The following is an 18,515-nucleotide window of genomic DNA, read 5'->3' on the forward strand; positions in this document are numbered from 1 at the left end:
GAATTAATGAACGATGATACACCAAAACGCTGTCATAAGGAAACTGTCTGGAGAAAGGACGGGTGAGGCGAGAGTATAAAGCCGGGGAGGAATCACTGCAGTGCAGCAGAACTGTCAGTCAAGATACCGGGGATCGAAAGAGGCACACAGCCGGGAGGAGCGTAGCGCCGCGCCACAACCAGACCTTAACATAGGACACAGTCAGTTCCCTAACCATTCTCCGTACAAAGTCCAACCATCACCAAGTGCCCTTATATATTTTGATGCATCAAAGCTCATGTGTCCTCATATGAACGTGTCTTATCCATTCTGTAAAGACGTCCCATTTCAGTCATCCAAGAAGAGGGTCTGGCGCAGCTCCCGCTGCAGGTGCACTGGTGCATGCCGGGTTGTTTCGGGTGAGCTTCAAAGGGCCCCATTAGCCTACCTGTTCAGAAATACCCTTACGCAAGCCCACCCTCCCTGTCCCCCTCATACACACGTGTGGAATTTCGCCGGAACAATGAGAGGAATGTTGAGGTTTTTAAAATAATTTGAAGGGGTGCCTCTCTTGTCTCTATCCGCCTATCACAATCGAATGGCGTAGCGCCTCAGCCAATGTGTACGATGTGTGGACCACCCTGGCCCCTGAATCTGAATGCATTCACTACGGGCCATTATAAATAGGCTAAATGTTTGCCTGCAACCCTTGGTCATGCAGAAACGCTCAGGGTTGCAGCAGAAACACTCCCCGTCTTTTTTCTTTCCACATTTATAAACGCATCATATCCCATTTATATTATTTCCGAGGTTAAAGTTATTTGAGGCCAGTTGCATGCATTGTTCGTCTCCAAAAATGGTTTGCGAGACTAAAATTGTTGCGGATGAACACGATGCCATACAAGGGACCAAAAAAGATTCTATTATCGTTTCCTCCTCACAAATGTGGACTTCTTCCACACCGGCACCGAATCCTATCGAGGAAAATTATGTGAGGAAAGATACGGTTTTTATCCGTGAGTTTGAGCGCACTGACCATGTGGAAGTGCGCCGCATCTTTTATGAGGGGATCATGGAGAGAATACCCAACACCGCATTCAGAGGCATATTACAGCAAAGTCAAACCCAATTCTTATATGTTCTTCTGACACGTAAGTGACAAGATTTCCCATATACTTAATGATTTACTGGCCTGAAATTCGTTAAAAGTTGCCATTACTCATTGAAAAACTATTTTCATTTTACCCATGTATTTGCAAATTATTAATTAAGACATTATTGATGAATAGCCCATCCATACTAACACATGAAAACCAATTATTGTAAAATATATATAGATTTGTAAAAAGTTAGAAGTGAGTTGAAATGCAGTTGAAGGAAAGCCATAATCTGTTGGAGCATCGATGTGTCAATTTATAATTCGTTTTCTTTCTTTTTTTAAATGCTTTATTCATTTAATGGCACAAATACATGCTATGTGAAACTTTCATCAAGAGGAAAAGGATTTCATATTATACAAATTCAATAACAACATAAAATACATTTAATAATTGTCAATTTCTTCTCGAGTTCATGTGTGGATGTGTGCTGGATCCTCTATACCGGCATGTAGTGTAGCTCATGTGCAGCACCGCATCAAACCGCAACACAAAGGCATGGCTAAAACGCATGGTGCATGTAGCCGGTGGGCATGTTGGGTGGGCATGTAGGGGGCAATGATGCCAGTTGCCGGTTGGGTTGGATGCATGAATTAATGAATAGAATGGCAATGCGTTTATGCACCACCACCACTAGCCATGTGTGCATGTTGGCATTGTTTATAATTAATTACTGGAGATGTTAATTTCTTAATTTTCCTCATGTATGAAATGCATGGGTGTTCTTATGGCACACTTGATCCATATGGTCAGACGCATTACAAATAGCCTGGTCTATGATGTGAATGAATGGCATTACGCACCAAATTACGAATAACAATTCAATTAGGCTGTATATATATTCCATGATCATTATTGTCATTTAAATGTACACCATCTAAAACAAGACTTTTGTACACCTCATGCCTTTGTCTGTGCCGTGGTAAGTGACCATAATTACCAACAAAACATCACACATAGGCCTAGCCTATTTCACTGTTGACATTTAGTCTGAAAATGTGTGTATAATATGGATACGACGCTATAATTTAGAACCACGTCGCTACAATGTAGCCTAATGTCAATGTTGACAGTAAACACGCCATGTCGTGGTGCAATGGAGTAAAAGATGATTGCATGTCAGACCAGACGACAACATAATAACATGCAATGCCGCTGCATAACCTGTCTGTGTGGTGGGTTCCACTCTGGCGCAACCGTGCGGCCAAATCAGAGAAATAGGCTACTCCAAAAATCACTGACTGTAAATGGACCAGAGATGATATTGATAGGCTGTGTAGGATATCTGTTTGCATCCAGTCAAATAAATACATAGACTCAACATAGGATGTCATGTGATGTTTTGCTCGTCGGGTGTCAATCGCTTTCTCTACAGTAAACTAAATGTGTGAAAGTAGGGACTGATCTTATTTATTTTTAAGTAACTTATTTTTGGAATGTCACTGTTTGGTTATATAATATATATTATGTGTGTGACTTCCGCCAAAATCCAACATTTGATTCTCTTTTCTGACAGGTATCGTTTATTTTTCTTCCTTATCTCCATAGTAATGTGCTTTGCTGTGAGCAAATCCCTCGCGCTGACCTGCTGTGCGCCGTTCGTTCTAATGGGCGCGCGCTACTTCTACAGCAGCAAAGTTATCCACAACTATCTGGCCTGCGCGCTCCAAACTGACATGGCGGACATCGAGGAGTATTACATGAAACCCACAGGTAAGAGGGGTAGTGGTAGATTGGACACAAAACAGAAACTATATACATTCTGTGGAAATATATGATCTGTTGTCTTTGTCAGCATATAATGTTCATCCACAGACATTATGCTTTTAGTGAATTATGGGATTGAAAAAAATTATGGGATACAAAACATAGCCCTATGAAAATATAGAATCACATACCCCTTTGAAAGCATTTAAATGACCCCCCCCAGCCCACACACACACACACACACCCTCCCATCCCCTCCCACACACACAAAGTATAGAGTCTCTCTCAGTGTCATAGCTGGTCAAAACTAGTGCACTATGTAGGGAATAGTGTGCCATTTGGGATGCAGCCTGTGTGTTCAGAGGCAGTCTGCCTGCCTATTAAGTATGCGGGGCGACTCGCTCCGCTTCGCTCTACTTAGTTACAGAGGGAGCCAGGGCACACCATGTTACTGAGCCTATTGATTCTGAGATGGAAACTGCTGATACACTTTCTGCAGCAGTCCGTCCACTCAATGTCGGCCAAGCCTCATTGGAGTCATTTCCTCAACTACAGTCCCTAACTAGGAAAATCAATTACTCTCTTATGATCCGAAACACTTCCTTCCATTCTGATAAGAGGAAGTGAGCTGTGACCACACTTCCTCCTTGTTCCATTCCAAAACATTGGGCTATAATCAAATCAAACCTCTCTTTTTCTCTCTCTAACACACTCACACACACCCCCACATCCCACACATACACTTCCATCCACCCTACATTTTGGGGTCAGTCGGACCCTATTTGGAAGTTACTTAAGGGCAGGTGTTCGTTAAGCCCATCATTGATTTTTCTATTTGTCTTTCACTTTGTGTCCGCTAGCCACAGTTATCCAGTGTGTGTGTGTGTGTGTGTGTGTGTGTGTAGGAGTCACACAGGATATTAATGGGATTAACCCATGCAGGTCTTTTGTGTGTGTTTGTATGTGTGAGCGTATGGGTCTTTCAGAGAGAGACTGTGTGTGTGTGTATGGGTCTGTCAGAGAGAGACTGTGTGTGTGTGTATGGGTCTGTCAGATAGAAACTGTGTGTGTGTGTGTATGTGTGTGTGTGTGTATCGGTCTGTCAGATAGAGACTGTGTGTGTGTGTGTGTGTGTGTATGGGTCTGTCAGATAGAGACTGTGTGTGTGTGTGTGTGTGTATCGGTCTGTCAGATAGAGACTGTGTGTGTGTGTGTGTGTGTATGGGTCTGTCAGATAGAGACTGTGTGTGTGTGTGTGTGTGTGTGTGTGTGTGTATCGGTCTGTCAGATAGAGACTGTGTGTGTGTGTGTGTGTGTGTGTATGGGTCTGTCAGATAGAGACTGTGTGTGTGTGTGTGTGTGTGTGTGTGTGTGTGTGTATGGGTCTGTCAGATAGAGACTGTGTGTGTGTGTGTGTGTGTGTGTGTGTGTATGGGTCTGTCAGATAGAGACTGTGTGTGTGTGTGTGTGTGTGTGTGTGTGTGTGTATGGGTCTGTCAGATAGAGACTGTGTGTGTGTGTAAGAGAGAGAGAGAGAGAGAGAGAGAGAGAGAGGGAAAGAGCAAACGTCTACATGATGTTAGTGAGAGAGTGATGATTTACAGTGACCTCCAGCCCTCATGTTCCTGCCATGGGCAGTGTATGTGTATGTGTCAGTAGTCAGTGAGTCATACAGTGCAGGGTGGGAGGGCCAGTCACTGGGGTTTAACACAATTAACAGACGATGAGCAGCAACATGGTTATGTCTACCAGCCTCAACTAGCCAGGAAAATATAAATACCGTTATCTCTTCTTCAGTGTGTGTGTGTGTGCGTTTATCGTCACTAAAGGCCAGCTGTTACCTCAGTCCTCTGCCCAGCTCATAGGTGTGTGTGTGTGTGTGTCTGTGTGTGTGTGTGTGCATAGGACATACCAGGAACAATAGGGACATTGGGGGGGGGTTTAACTAGGGATTCTTAACAACAAAAGAACCAGGACATTCATTCTACCAGCATGAGTTCTCCCTGAAATCCCTTTGGTACTATCAACCAATCAATAAAATATGTTTCATTAACCAACCAATCAATCCACTTTACTGAATCATCTGGCCTGTACATTTACACCACTGTGTTGTAGTCTATACCAAGCATACACAATACACAGCAACAAGGCCTTATAGGCTGTTATACAAGACATAGCGAGGGGTGTGAATCCAGGGGCCAGGGTTCCGGTCTGGAAGCACGGTTTCTACCTCTGCGCATGTGAAGTTGGGCCGTGTAAACAGGCTGCAACCCAGATATAGACGGTCCATGAATCGGCGTATGCGAACTTGAGTACATTATGCTTAAAACAACGGTTGGACATCTTGGATGCAGTCTCCAGTTCTTTTATACCTCAATGGCGTGAATAGGCACAAGGCAAAACCAAGCTCCTTTACCTACTGTACAACTTCAACATGACAGTATAAAGCTTGGGCCCAATCCCAAATGTCACCCTATTCCCATTGGGCTCTGGTCAAAAGTAGTGCACTATGTAGGGGATAGGGTGCCATTTGGGACTCAACCTAGTAGATAAGTAGGTGGGCCAAGGTGACTCCACACTACAGTCACCTGGTTCCATCCTGAGCCCCAGGGCAGTGATAACACTGGCCAGATAGGTCGTTATCCTCATATCTGGGTCTGGCCACATCCTGTCCCATGCAGGGTCCTGTCTAGACAGAACAATCTACGGCTGAATCCCAAATGACATTTGGGACGCAGATAGCCAACAGTCTGCACCTATTCACTTCCCTGCTAATGACGGTGATCTCACTCTGTTCTGGGGAGTTGGTGAGTGCAGGTACACCACTACTGTCACTCCCTGGTACCTACTGCTGATCTTAGCTCTGCTGAAAGAGAAAGAGAGAGAGAGAGGGTGAGAGAGAGAGGGTGAAGGCGAGGTAGAAAATGGGAGCATTGGATAGGGATATGGGGGAGGGTTTGCTTCACGGCTAGGCTATATTTGAGTGTGTGCACGTGCACGTGTGTGTGGTGATAGGGTTTGCTGGGTAGAGAACAGACAAAAGGGTCTCCCTCATCAGCTGAGGTAGTTACACACAGTAGATAAATGTGGCTCCCATCTTTCCTCCTTCCGCTCCCTTTCTTCCTGTCTCCCCTGTTGAAGATGTAACAGTAGCTGTGGAGAACTGGGTTAGACGTCACACGGAGAGAGAGAGAGTAAGAGAGAGAGAGGAGATTATAGGATCTTTCATCCCAGCTCCAGTATATTCTATATTCTCCATCCAAGAGGACTATCTATCTACTAGATGTCACTGAGTTTATGTTCTATAAACGTCATAGCAAATTTCAGTAAGCGTCTTAGTCATTCATAATACAATGATGCAACCAAAAACACGTCAATAGCACAGAACCGCTCCTCAAAAACCATAATTTGAATCAAAACTAGTAAAGAAAAATGGACCTGATGACTCACACTCTATTCTTCCGCTGCTCTGTTGTTCGCTACCTACTTCAGTCTGAGACTGCCATCATTGAAGTCGTTTGTGGTGACGAGGGGCACGAGGGGCGTTGTACAAAACAAATTCATCAGCGATTGGATCGTCTCTAACCAATCAGAGTATCAAAGCCAATGACGAAACCGCTGCTTTACCCACGTGTGTTCTGGCTCTGGCCCAACCCATCGGTTTATGGTCCAATCAGACGGCCCTGAATGTGTTCGCATTCGGTGAAGAGTCGGGGAGGTACTCAGATCCAGACTCATTGCGGAGAGGAAACTAATGTCCGTGGGCGTGGCGTAGCATTTGGCCAGAGCAAGGAGTCTGGGTAGCCAGGTAACAATGGACCCACACCAGAGGAAAAATGAGATGTTAACAACATTATTGTTTCTGAACACTATAGTTAGTCACTCCCAGGTGACCAATCCGATCTTTAATGGATGTTCAATAATGTGGTCCGATCTTTAATGGATGACCAATAATGTGGTCCGATCTTTATGAGTATGTGGGTGAGACACAGATAATAGCGCTTCTTCCTCTGCCTTATGCCACATCATCTTAGTGGTTCCTAAAAATGGTTTTGGGTAGTGCTTTAAAGGAAGAGGAGGGGGAAAGGGACTTTTTATGATCGCTCCTAGCCTCTGACCCTAGGACTGAGAGGACCTAAGTTGGACGAGTGGACGCATGCACACACACAGAGTGATTAGCCGGGCAGGGTAGTAAAATTAATGGGAAAAGGCCAGTGCTGCAGCCCCTTTAGTGATTAATGCACCTACACTGTCTCAGAGCTAATGGAGCTCTGACGAAGACAGAGGGCAGGGTGTGTGTTTGTGTGGGGTTGTAAACATACAAGGGGCTGGAAGTATGATGTATGACTGGACACAGGTTGATATGCTGGAGCTTGTAGGTCTTGAGATCTGTGTGTGTGCGCGTGTGCCGTGTGTTTCCATACACCTTAATGTGTGTGTTTGGGTGTACGCCCCTGGTCTCCTTGTCCTAGTCTCATCTGTCAGGGTGTGGTGTAGGTGTCAGGCAGATCCATACTCCCAGCATGCACTCTGTTCCCAGGGGAGGGAGAATGCCAGGTGGGGGGAGGGGTCTGTGACTGGGGGGGTGAGGAGGCCTCACACTGCAGATATCACGCACACACACACACACACACACGCACACGCACACGCTTAACCCTAAGATAGGGGTGATCTGTAACGAGTATGTACACACACACACTTTAAGCACACACACGCTGTTAATTAGCTTTTGTTTAATCTTAGACACACACACAGTCAGGGTGTACGCTGTCTAGACTCAACGCTTATCAACTGAATTACCCTCATATGTTTCAACTGAAAGGATAGACGCTAATCTTGTTAAGCACAATAAAAAGGGAGGGGGGGTAAGGGGGTTCATAGTCATATCATAACATCACGCCATATTTAACTGTCTCCAACCCACGCACATGCATTACAGGCAGGCAGCATATTATTTTCCTATACCAGTTAGAAGAGTAAGTCGCTCTGGATAAGAGCGTCTGCTAAATGACGTAAATGGAAATGTTAAATGGAAGAGAAAATGCAGTCACAATAAATCCTGAGTCAAAACTCCAAAACTACGTTTAGAGCACTTGGAAGCTCTCTCTCTCCTTCCATTCCCCTTGGAAGCTCTCTCTCTCCTTCCATTCCCCTTGGAAGCTCTCTCTCTCCTTCCATTCCCCTTGGAAGCTCCCTCTCTCCTTCCATTCCCCTTGGAAGTTCTCTCTCTCCTTCCATTCCCCTTGGAAGCTCTCTCTCTCCTTCCATTCCCCTTTGCTGCCCTGAGATTTTGTCTGCATCTTTCCAGTCGACCCATCCCTCCCCCTTTTGGTCGGTGGTAGAGTCCTCTCAGCCTGGTTTAACCCAAGCCCCCCCCCCCTGCTCATCTTGGTCTGCCCCGGGGCTATGATAGATCAGCTCCCTTGTCTACCCCCCAACCCCTCCCTATTGCCCCCTCCCCATATACCAATACAGGAGGACTGAAGACAAATGAATGATCTCCTCTCCTCTCGTTCTCCATATCTGACTCGTAACCAGCAGATCCCTTCTTCTCATAGCCCCTGCTTCCCAAAGGAGGAAGAGAGGGAGAAGTAGGAAGAGAAAGCTTGCTTCAGTGTTTCTCCGACCTCCCTTTCTTTCGTCATGGCGGCAGACACAGGACATGAGCCCCCTCCACATACACACACATTCCCAGCCCAGGCCTGAAGAGGAGTTAGCGACCTCCGCTATATAGATAATGACAACTTAGTAGAATTGAGCTTCTCTAAATCAGTTTACTTGAATCTAAATAACGTCAAATACAGCAGCTAGATAGAGCTCCTTGAACCATGCAACCAGCAGCCTAGGGGTTAATACTGTGGGATGCCTCTGAGCTTTTACCAGAGACCATGTCTGTGTCCCAAATGGCACCCTATGGTCTCTCATCACTATAGGGAATAGGGTGCCATTTGGGACGCATAACATTAATCGCTAGTATATACAAGGCACAGCTTAAGAGAATCATCTTTAATAAGTATAATCTATTAATATCTAATATCCAATTTATATCTAAACTATTATTAATCTATTAACACAAAATGTGTTCCATAACATGGTTGTGCCGTTAATCTGTAGTTACAGCAACACTAAAGTGGTGTGTATCTTACACGCACACACACACACACACACACACACACACACACACACACACACACACACACACACACACACACACACACACACACACACACACACACACACACACACACACACACACACACACACACACACACACACACACACACACACACACACACACACACACACACACACACACACACACACTAACACACACACACACACACCACACTCGCAAAGCTAGGCCTGGGCTGGTGTGCCTGGTTGTCCAGTCCCGTCCTGACTGTTGGCACAGGCCCTGCTCAGACAGATGGTGGGGAGGGCTTCAGCTTCAGAGGCGTGGCTGCCCCCTCCCCTACTTTCGCCCCTTCCCCCCACCTTCTGGGGGGGCCGCTGGGTAACTAACTGCACACCTCACATCATGCTCTCTACTGAGATAAAGCCCTGGAAACTAAAGTCTGATTTTGAATTCGTAATCAAATCGTGAGGATAAGACTGTAAGGTGAAATACCACGACACTGTGTTAGATTTGTGAGAGAAAAAATTAACGAAAATTAAAGACACTGACACAGTACACTGTAACTTGAGTGAATCTGCTCCTTCCAAAGTGGAGCTATTCCAAAGCCACCTCATACATTCTCCTGCATTGTGACTACAGAAGTCATTGTCTGACCCACTCTAAACTCTGCACACAATATGAACAAGGTCAAATGGGGAAAATGGCTGGGCCCACCATTCACTTGCAGATCTAGCTGCCTGCTACTGCCTCCCCAGCTGGGATGCCCACATGTCATGAAGTGTGTGTCTGGATCAGCAGGCTTGTTACCACGGCGACCCTGCCGCAGTACAGCTGACAGTTGTTTTATTCAATCAAGCATTAATCCAATGAATCCCAGAGGGCCCTTAAATCCCTCATAACATTGGCCTCCAGCACATTAGCATCATTTCACCACTCGCTCCATGACGTGATGTGTTCGAGAGAGAGTGCATGTGCGTCTGGTATGTGTGTGACTGTGTGTGTGTGTGCGCGAGACAGTCAGTGTGTGAGTGTGCGTGAGTATCAGATTGTGTGTGTGCGTCGGGGACCGTTGGCAGAAGGACACACAGGTTTTATATTCACCAGTCAGTCAGTCACAGAAAAGGAAGAATATTCTCTGTGCTGTACTGGACCACAAGGACATGTCACCAATACCGCTGACATTGACAAAATGCTATTTTCAGCACTGTTTACTGTTGCATCCATATCACACATTTTGCCTGCTGAAGGAAATAACATTGTGTCTTTTTTTCACCGTGTAGTTCTTGGAGGGGTTTGCAAATCAAATAAACTTAAACGGTTTATCAGAATGAGGATATAGCGAGCCGGTCTTCTTTACAACGACTTGTCCAGCATTCTCCCAACATGGTACTGTAGCTATAACACTGACAGACAGCAGACAGAGGACGGTACTGTACTCTCACATTACAACAGAGACTGACAGGGCATCTTTGTACTCACGTTGATACAACTCATATCTGACATGCTTACAAACATAATTCTCTGCACAGGTAAAAACATGGCAGGCATGGACTTGCTTAACAATACGTTACGAAGTTGAGCATAAAACTTTTCAATACTGTATAAAACTGCTTTTACTATGACTAAGACCAGGAGATTTTTCCTGATCAGGTAACATGGTGGATGAACATTTCACTGTTGACGTGTGTGTGTCTGTGTCAGTGTGTGTCTGTGTCAGTGTGTGTCTGTCCTTCTCTCTGTGTGTGTCTGTGTCAGTGTGTGTCTGTCCTTCTCTCTGTGTGAGACTGTGTCAGTGTGTGTCTGTCCTTCTCTCTGTGTGAGACTGTGTCAGTGTGTGTCTGTCCTTCTCTCTGTGTGTGTCTGTGTCAGTGTGTGTCTGTCCTTCTCTCTGTGTGTGTCTGTGTCAGTGTGTGTCTGTCCTTCTCTCTGTGTGAGTCTGTGTCAGTGTGTGTCTGTCCTTCTCTCTGTGTGTGTCTGTGTCAGTGTGTGTCTGTCCTTCTCTCTGTGTGTGTCTGTGTCAGTGTGTGTCTGTCCTTCTCTCTGTGTGAGTCTGTGTTTGTCTGTGCATGTTCGTCTGTCTGTCTCTCCCTGAGTTTGTCTAATCGCCCTAACACTGAGCGACAGCTCAGAGCGAATAATGTTATTAAGCAGTTAGCACCAGCCTCTATCTGCTTTTAATTTCACACTCTCTACCTACCTCTTTCTCCCTCTCTCCTTCTTATTCTCTCTCTCACTCTCTCCATCTCTCTGATACACTTCACTTCATTCAGTCCATTTAAAGCCATTATGACATCACTAATGGAAACACCAGCCGCCACTATGTGACCGGAGGGTTTTGTGTGTAGCATCCCTCCTTCCTTACTTCCTTTTAGTAGATCTATCCAGTTAGTGGATTTTGAGAAGGCTATAATTGGCATATCTTACAAACAGGACAGACACTCTCATATAGTTTTATAATGTGTGTGCCAGGGCCACAGTCCATTCCACCTCACTTTCTTGCACCCACATCCGCACTTTTCTTCCTTGCACTGATTCTGCTGATAGACCCTTTCGAAGAAGGGTCTTGCAATGACTGTGATATGTGGTCGTTTTTTCCTCCTGAACTTAGTTGAATGCACTGTCTGTAAGTAGCTCTGGATAAGAGCTATGCTGAATGACTAAAATGTAAATGATACAGTGCTGTAATATTCTCAAAGCAGCTAACCTATCCTTACCACAGGTTTTACACAGGTCTTCCCAACACTTAGAAAAAAGGTGCCATCTAGAACCTAAACGGGTTATTTGGCTGTCCCCATAGGATAACCCTTTTGGGTTCCATGCAGAACCATTTCCACAGAGGGTTCTACATGGAACCAAAAAAGGGTTCTTCAAAGGGTTCTTCTATGGGGACAGCCAAGAGTGAACCATCCTCATGTTTGCCATCTTAACAGAATCACATGGTCGTGTTAATTGACAGAAGCCATTGTAAAGCAACCTCTAATTGCTCTGTAATCTGAACTCATTAACACCAGTCCGTAATTAATGTGATATCCCGATACACATGAGCAGTGCTGCCGGGTTAAAGCCACAATCTGCCATTTCAACATCCCTGGCTGCCACCTTGTAGGCATAATTCATTAAAATGGCCTTTAATTGAACAGCAGGAAATATTGCAGATTGTGGCTTTAATGATTGTTGTACTGGCCATAGTTGGGGGATGGGAGTCCACTCTACATTTGATCCACTCAGACAGAGGCTCTGAGGTCTGTGATGTATAATGAATGATATGTTGGTGTTAGCTGGCCTGCAATGAGGTCCCAGGGTTATGGCAAATAGTGTAGCGGGTTTTGGGGCAAATAGTGTAGGGGGTTTTGGGGCAAATAGTGTAGGGGGCTATTGGGGTAGCCCTGTTGTAGACTCTCTCTTCTTATTGCTTCAGTCCTTCACTGAGTCAACCAGTGGTCCAATAAAGACAGTATGTGGGAAGTCATAGGTCCTGCTACCACTCCTTTTTTGCTTTAGCCTCTTCACATCCGGTCGTTTGGGGGTTAAATGTAAAGTATATGCTGTCAGATTTGTGTTGGTGCTGTTGGGTGTGGTATGTGATATGTGAGTTGTGTAGGTATATTGTGTGTGTGTGATTCTAACTAGGCTCTCTGGTCCTCCAGGCTCGTGTTTCTGGGTGGCAGTGCTGGAGGGTCAGGTGGTCGGCATCGTGGCAGCGCAGGGCCGGGAGGACGATAACACGGTGGAGCTGCGCCGCATGTCGGTGGACTCGCGCTTCCGCGGCAAGGGCATCGCCAAGGTGCTGGGGCGCCGCGTGCTGGAGTTCGCCATGCACAACAACTACGCCGCTGTTGTCCTGGGAACCACCGCCGTCAAAATGGCCGCCCACAAGCTGTACGAGTCGCTGGGCTTCCGGCGGACGGGCGGGAGCGAGGACTACATGCTGCCTGGCATGAGCCGTTCGCCGCTAGAGAGGCTCTTCTTCCAGATCCGTTACCAGCGCTACCGCCTGCAGCTCCGCGAGGAGTGAGGGATGAGAGAGGGAGAGAGGGATGGAGTGAGAGAGAGAGAGAGAGAGCAATGACACCTCCTCCTCGAAGCAGAGCCCCTTGCCCAACGATCCCAGACCAAGTCCCCGATCGATCTTATACTCCTCTGGCAACTTTATTTTGTATCAATAGTTACTTCTTCTTACCACTTACCACTACTATTTCTATTCATTATTCCTAAGTCACTAACTTATGGGTTTTTGTTTTACATTTTAGATTTAGTGTTTTACTCCCCCACCCTTTGAGTAAATGATTTTGTTTAGCCTATTTCCCTTCCCCTCCTGTTGTAAGAAAAAATAATCTCTAACATATATCACCGTCCCATGCCTATTCAAATGACATCATCAACTGAGTATTCCCGTTGCTTTTGATAGAAATGTCATTGTAATAAATGTTTCGTTCATCACGACCCACCCTCCCCCCCTCCACCCTCACTGTATTCAGTAACACTAGAAGCCCCTCCCTCCTCTACTCCCCCCACTACCTTCAGAACACCAATCAGAGGCTTAATCAGGAGGGTGGCGTGTTGCGTAACATTCAGATAGAAATATATAATGTAGAACAGACATCGTCCTTTGCCATGGAAAACAGGCTTTCATGTCCGCTCTATACATGGCATTTCTATCTGAATAGAAACGCACCCTGTCTCTTGTTAGCCCGCCTAAGCCCTCTCCATTGTCACAACAACGTTTGTGCCCAAAAAGACCTGGACAAAAAGACGAAGTAGGTTGGCATTTCTCCAGCACAGCCCATATTGAAGCACAGCAAGGGTCATCAAGTGAACTGCACCAGCCCCGTGGAGAGACAGGGGAACAGGCAGGATGTGTACTGTGGAATCCACACTGTGGATCCTGTATAGGCAGGAAAACAAACACACACAGGCTTACGTCCCAAATGGCACCCTATTCCCTATGTGTTGCACTACTTTTAACGTAGGCCCATAGGGCTCTGGTCAAAAGTAGTACACTGTGTAGGAAATAGGGTGTAATTTTAGATGCAGACACAGTGCATTTTCTGTTTCCGAAACCCTCCTGCTTTCTGATATCCTCCTCCTTCCACTATCTCCTCCTCCATCTTTGGTCACGTTCTCTTCCCCTCATTCAACACAGTGTCAGAATGGATTCTATAGAATGACAATGGATTCTAATTCTATGATTCCATTCCACCTGCATGGGAACTATGAAGAGGGTCTCTGATTGGTTGGGAAGACGAGAGAGTAGTTCAGGCCAGGGGTACGTACCCATGCAGGGTGAATACTGTGTCAATATTAAACATATTACTAATTTAATCATGGGTTTTTCTCATGAGTAAATTATTTAATCTAATTAAACTTAGAGCGTTATTGAGTTAAATGTGTGCTTAGCAATTGTTTACTAATTGAATCAAGATACATTCAAACATTTTGAATATGTAATTACAACATTTGATGGAAGCATTGCTACTTGTTAGTATGCACATTTTATGGATACTGCTACATGTACATAGTAACCGCAATCTAGTATATATTTAATCCAGGTTATTGGGGGAAACTACTTTGGTAGGCCTAATACATTATTTGAAATATTTGCGGACTTACAGTACGTAGCTGACTTAACAAAATGTATCTGAGCACACATTTTTCCATTTGAATTTAGACACAATACTATATCCAATTTACAGGTATATTTATAGCATTCTGTGTATGTGTTAATGTGTATACAGTTGGAATACTCTATACACTATGTAGCTGACAAACCCAAAAGACGTCCCCCTCCCTCCCCGTCATTAAGATAACCACTCTCTCCATTTCCAACCTCCTATCACAGACAGAACCAGCAGAGGGAGAGATACAACCTCTATGAGCCCAAGAATTTGTGGCATACTTGTACAAAGATTAAGAAATTAAATGTTAAAAAAAATATATATATAAAAAACATATAGATAAAAAAAAAAAGTAGACAAAAAGATGTCATGAATTGTGCTGATCCTCCTTGCCTTGACTTCTACTCCCCCTTCCCACCCCTGACCCCCCATTCATAAATCTGACTGCAACCCTGGGCCAGACTCACCTCCCATCCGCCACCCTCTTCTACCCACTCCCCACCCCATCTCTGCATGTGCCACAGGCTTGCTGCGCTGCTTTTATTCCATTTGAACTTGTAACCCTACCCCCCCCCCCACCAAAACGCCCCTATTGTGATGTCATCAAAGCGGTGTGTGCGTGTGTTGAGTGTCTGGTTGTGTGTGTGTGTTGAGTGCGTATGTGTTTGTTGAGTGTGTAGTTGTGTGTGTGTGTTGAGTTTGTATGTGTTTGTTGAGTGTGTATATGTGTGTTTGTTGAGTGTGTATATGTGTGTGTGTGGTTGTGTATGTGTGTGTGTGGAGGTTGGGTGGATGAAGAGGTGTATTAAACCCACTCACTGCAGCGCAGCACTGCCTTGATGACATCAAGCCTGCCAACCGTAAAATGCAAAAGCAATGCAAGTGTGGCATGCCTCTGTTCCTGGTGTGTGCGTATATACGTACGGTGCCTGCCCTGGAAAAATGATCGGAAAACGACATTTAAAAAAAAGATAGAAAATAAGCTTCTCTTTTTTAGCTGAACATATAAACAAAAATGTGTGTTTCTTTGTCAGATAAAAAAAAATAACATTTTATTTTGCATGAGATGTGTCTTTGAATGCAAATGACTTAGAGGATACATTGTACCACATGGCAAGCAGTGGAAAAAAAGCGTTTTCATTTTTGTATTAAGTTGATATTATCAATTGACTCTTTTTATCAAGGGAGTGGGGTCATCATGCACAGTGAGAAGAATCCTATGGAGACGTGACAATGTCATAGTTTGTTCTTGTGTCTTTTTGACAAACGCCAAATAAAGCAGTGAGATCATGTTGATGTATCAGATGTTGGGTCATTCAACTAAATGTCAGCTGTATTATCAGAGGACTTCTCACTGTTCTGAGACCCCCTCTCCCTTGTTCAACCATGTGAATTGAGATGTGGAGGGCACAAAAAATGAACCAGTTAGTCCAGATTTTTTCTCCTTCTCCAAATTGACAAAATGTGTGTGCGTCACAAATGGCACCCTATTCCCTATATAGTGCACAACTTTTGACCAGGGCCTATAGGGCTATATAGGGAAGACGGTTCCATTCGGAATAGGGTACCATTTGGGACGCACATTATGATCTAAATTATGATCGATCCACCCCATCTGAAAAATTCAGAACAGACCTGGGAATAGAAGTTTGACCTTGATCCACTAGAATGTAGGAGCCAGAGGTTAAATGGTGAGGCTATAAGAGTGTACTTACTAAGAATGTACACCAGAGGCTGGTGGGAGGAGCTATAGGAGGACGGGCTCATTGTAATGGCTGGAATGGAATTTATGGAATGGAGTCAAACATGTGGTTTCCATGTTTGATACCGTTCCAATAATTCCATTCCAGCCATTACAAGAGCTCTTCCTCCTTAGCTCCTCCCACCAGCCTCCTCTGGGGTTCACTACAAGTGTACACTACGTAGTAGTGTAGTAAGTGGACTCAAGTCTGTTAAAAGATTAATGTGAAGTCTTATCAAACTGAGCCATGATTTCCGCTGTCGCCATTTCAATAATAATATACCCTCTCGCTAAGCATTGTGGGAGATGCATAACCTAGGCTACTATTTGTGTTCTGGATAAATTACGTAATATTATACCAAGCCTCCGCAAAGGTTTTATATACTGTAATAATTACATGCTGACATTCAAATACCCCAAAAACAATCTATATGGCTTAAGGTAGCAAATTATTAATTTCCTGTTTTAAGTTGTTAGAGAGGAACAGACAAACTGCACTGATATGTCACTAGCCTATAATGCATTTTACTGTATTCCGTTTTTTTAAAGGGTCAAGCCTGTGTTTATATGGTGAATGCTATGCTATGCCTTGTTTGGTCTGGTCTTAGTACTTCTTGATACTGGTAAAGCATACGCAGTATTAGAATGTAGAAGAAAAACTGTATGCAACCACCACCACTAGTGTGATTCTGTAACTCAATAATAATATTCCATACCATTCCACTGAAGCTCTGCTGATGTACAATCCAAAAGAAATCATGTTTTTTTAAAATTTTCTTTTGGTTCTGAGAAAATAAGGAAATGTTTTTACAGTGTTGACTTGAGACAATAGGAGAATGTTAATGTATTGTTATCTGCAGAGGGTTTAAGACGTATGCTGCATCAGAACTAAAAGCCTCATTGGAGCGCTCCTTTATCGAGTGCTTTCCAATCCAAAAGCGATCATCCGATCACCTCACTGAACGTAGACGTCAAGATATCTACAGAAGGTAGTCGGTAAATTGCGGTGATGAAACCATGCAGGCTCACAAAATACTAAATTAATACTTAATCTCTCACCTCTCACCTGGAAAAAACAGTATGAAACAAAAATCCCTCAATATCTGTCATCCAGATATCAAGTTGAACACGCACACTATTGCAGAAGTATAGATATAAAAACCGCACAAATTGTATTCCTGTGAGTATAGGTGTCTCTTCATGGGTGAGTGCAGATTTTCAAAGGCCTTGGAGTTAATAGCAGACATGAATGTATATGGGTACCGTTACTAAGGGTCTTTGGTGGGAGAAATAGATGACTTTTTTGTTTTCTTTTAATAGAGAATGAAGACAGAAAGGACAAATAGCAGCTAATGGTTCTCCTATCGCTGAGAAAACCACTACATTTGACATTTAAGAGTGACTGTGTACATAGCAAATCTATTACTGTTGTTTTTATTTACAGTTTATATATATAATTTCTGTTGCTAAAATAATGGACTTTGGAACTGTCTGTCTGAGAAGATGGCTGTCTTTGGAATGTTCTACCAAATGAGGAGGGGGAGGGGGGAGGGAGGAACATGCCACTGTGGCAGGTTACCCGGGAGGGACAAAATGGACTCTCCCTCTCGCTCTACTCCTCTGGTGAACGTATCACTCTGCTGTGGCTAACAGGACGACTAACTCTCCACTGTGGCCACAGGTGCCAAGAACGCAGAAGCACTTGTAGCACAATTGTGTCTTTTTTCTGTCATTATGGATTTTTTCTCCTCCTAGCCAATATCTACCGCTTTTGCTCATACACCGTATGTATCATAAGCATATATACAAGACAACGTCATATAAAGAAATGCATTACTATGACCCGTGGCAAATTTTTTAAGGTTGAAATTTGCCAAAGGTGAAAGTTTTGCTGAATTTTTTCTTCAAACTGCTATGTTGTGTTCAAGAAGTGTCAACAAAATCCCGTATTTATCGGTATCATTTTGGAAACCCTGCCCACGTGCCATCTAATCAAGCAATAAAAACAAACAAACAATGAGATAACGAGATTCAAATCTTATAAATTATTTTATTAGCGCGAAATGCTGCATTGATGTTATATCCCATATACTGGTGACGGACGGTCGGTCGCCGTGACGTTATCACTGTTGGCATGGCAACATCAGCACTGATGATATGTAGAGGCCTGAATAAGAGGT

General features: G+C 44.3%; 1 protein-coding gene across 1 annotated transcript; it reads left to right on the plus strand.

The window, feature by feature from the left end:
* Positions 1-814: 814 nt before the first annotated feature.
* nat8l (N-acetyltransferase 8-like) lies at positions 815-12,994 on the plus strand (the record flags this gene model as incomplete). The annotated part of the gene is made up of 3 exons (XM_084165957.1): positions 815-1,130; positions 2,685-2,849; positions 12,627-12,994. The coding sequence occupies 3 exons, from the start codon at positions 815-817 to the stop codon at positions 12,992-12,994; spliced, it is 849 nt and encodes a 282-aa protein (XP_084022083.1).
* Between the last annotated feature and the right edge of the window lie 5,521 nt (positions 12,995-18,515).

This window comes from Coregonus lavaretus, assembly GCF_964263955.1.
Source record: "Coregonus lavaretus genome assembly, chromosome: 7".
NCBI classification, from domain to species: Eukaryota; Metazoa; Chordata; class Actinopteri; order Salmoniformes; family Salmonidae; genus Coregonus; species Coregonus lavaretus.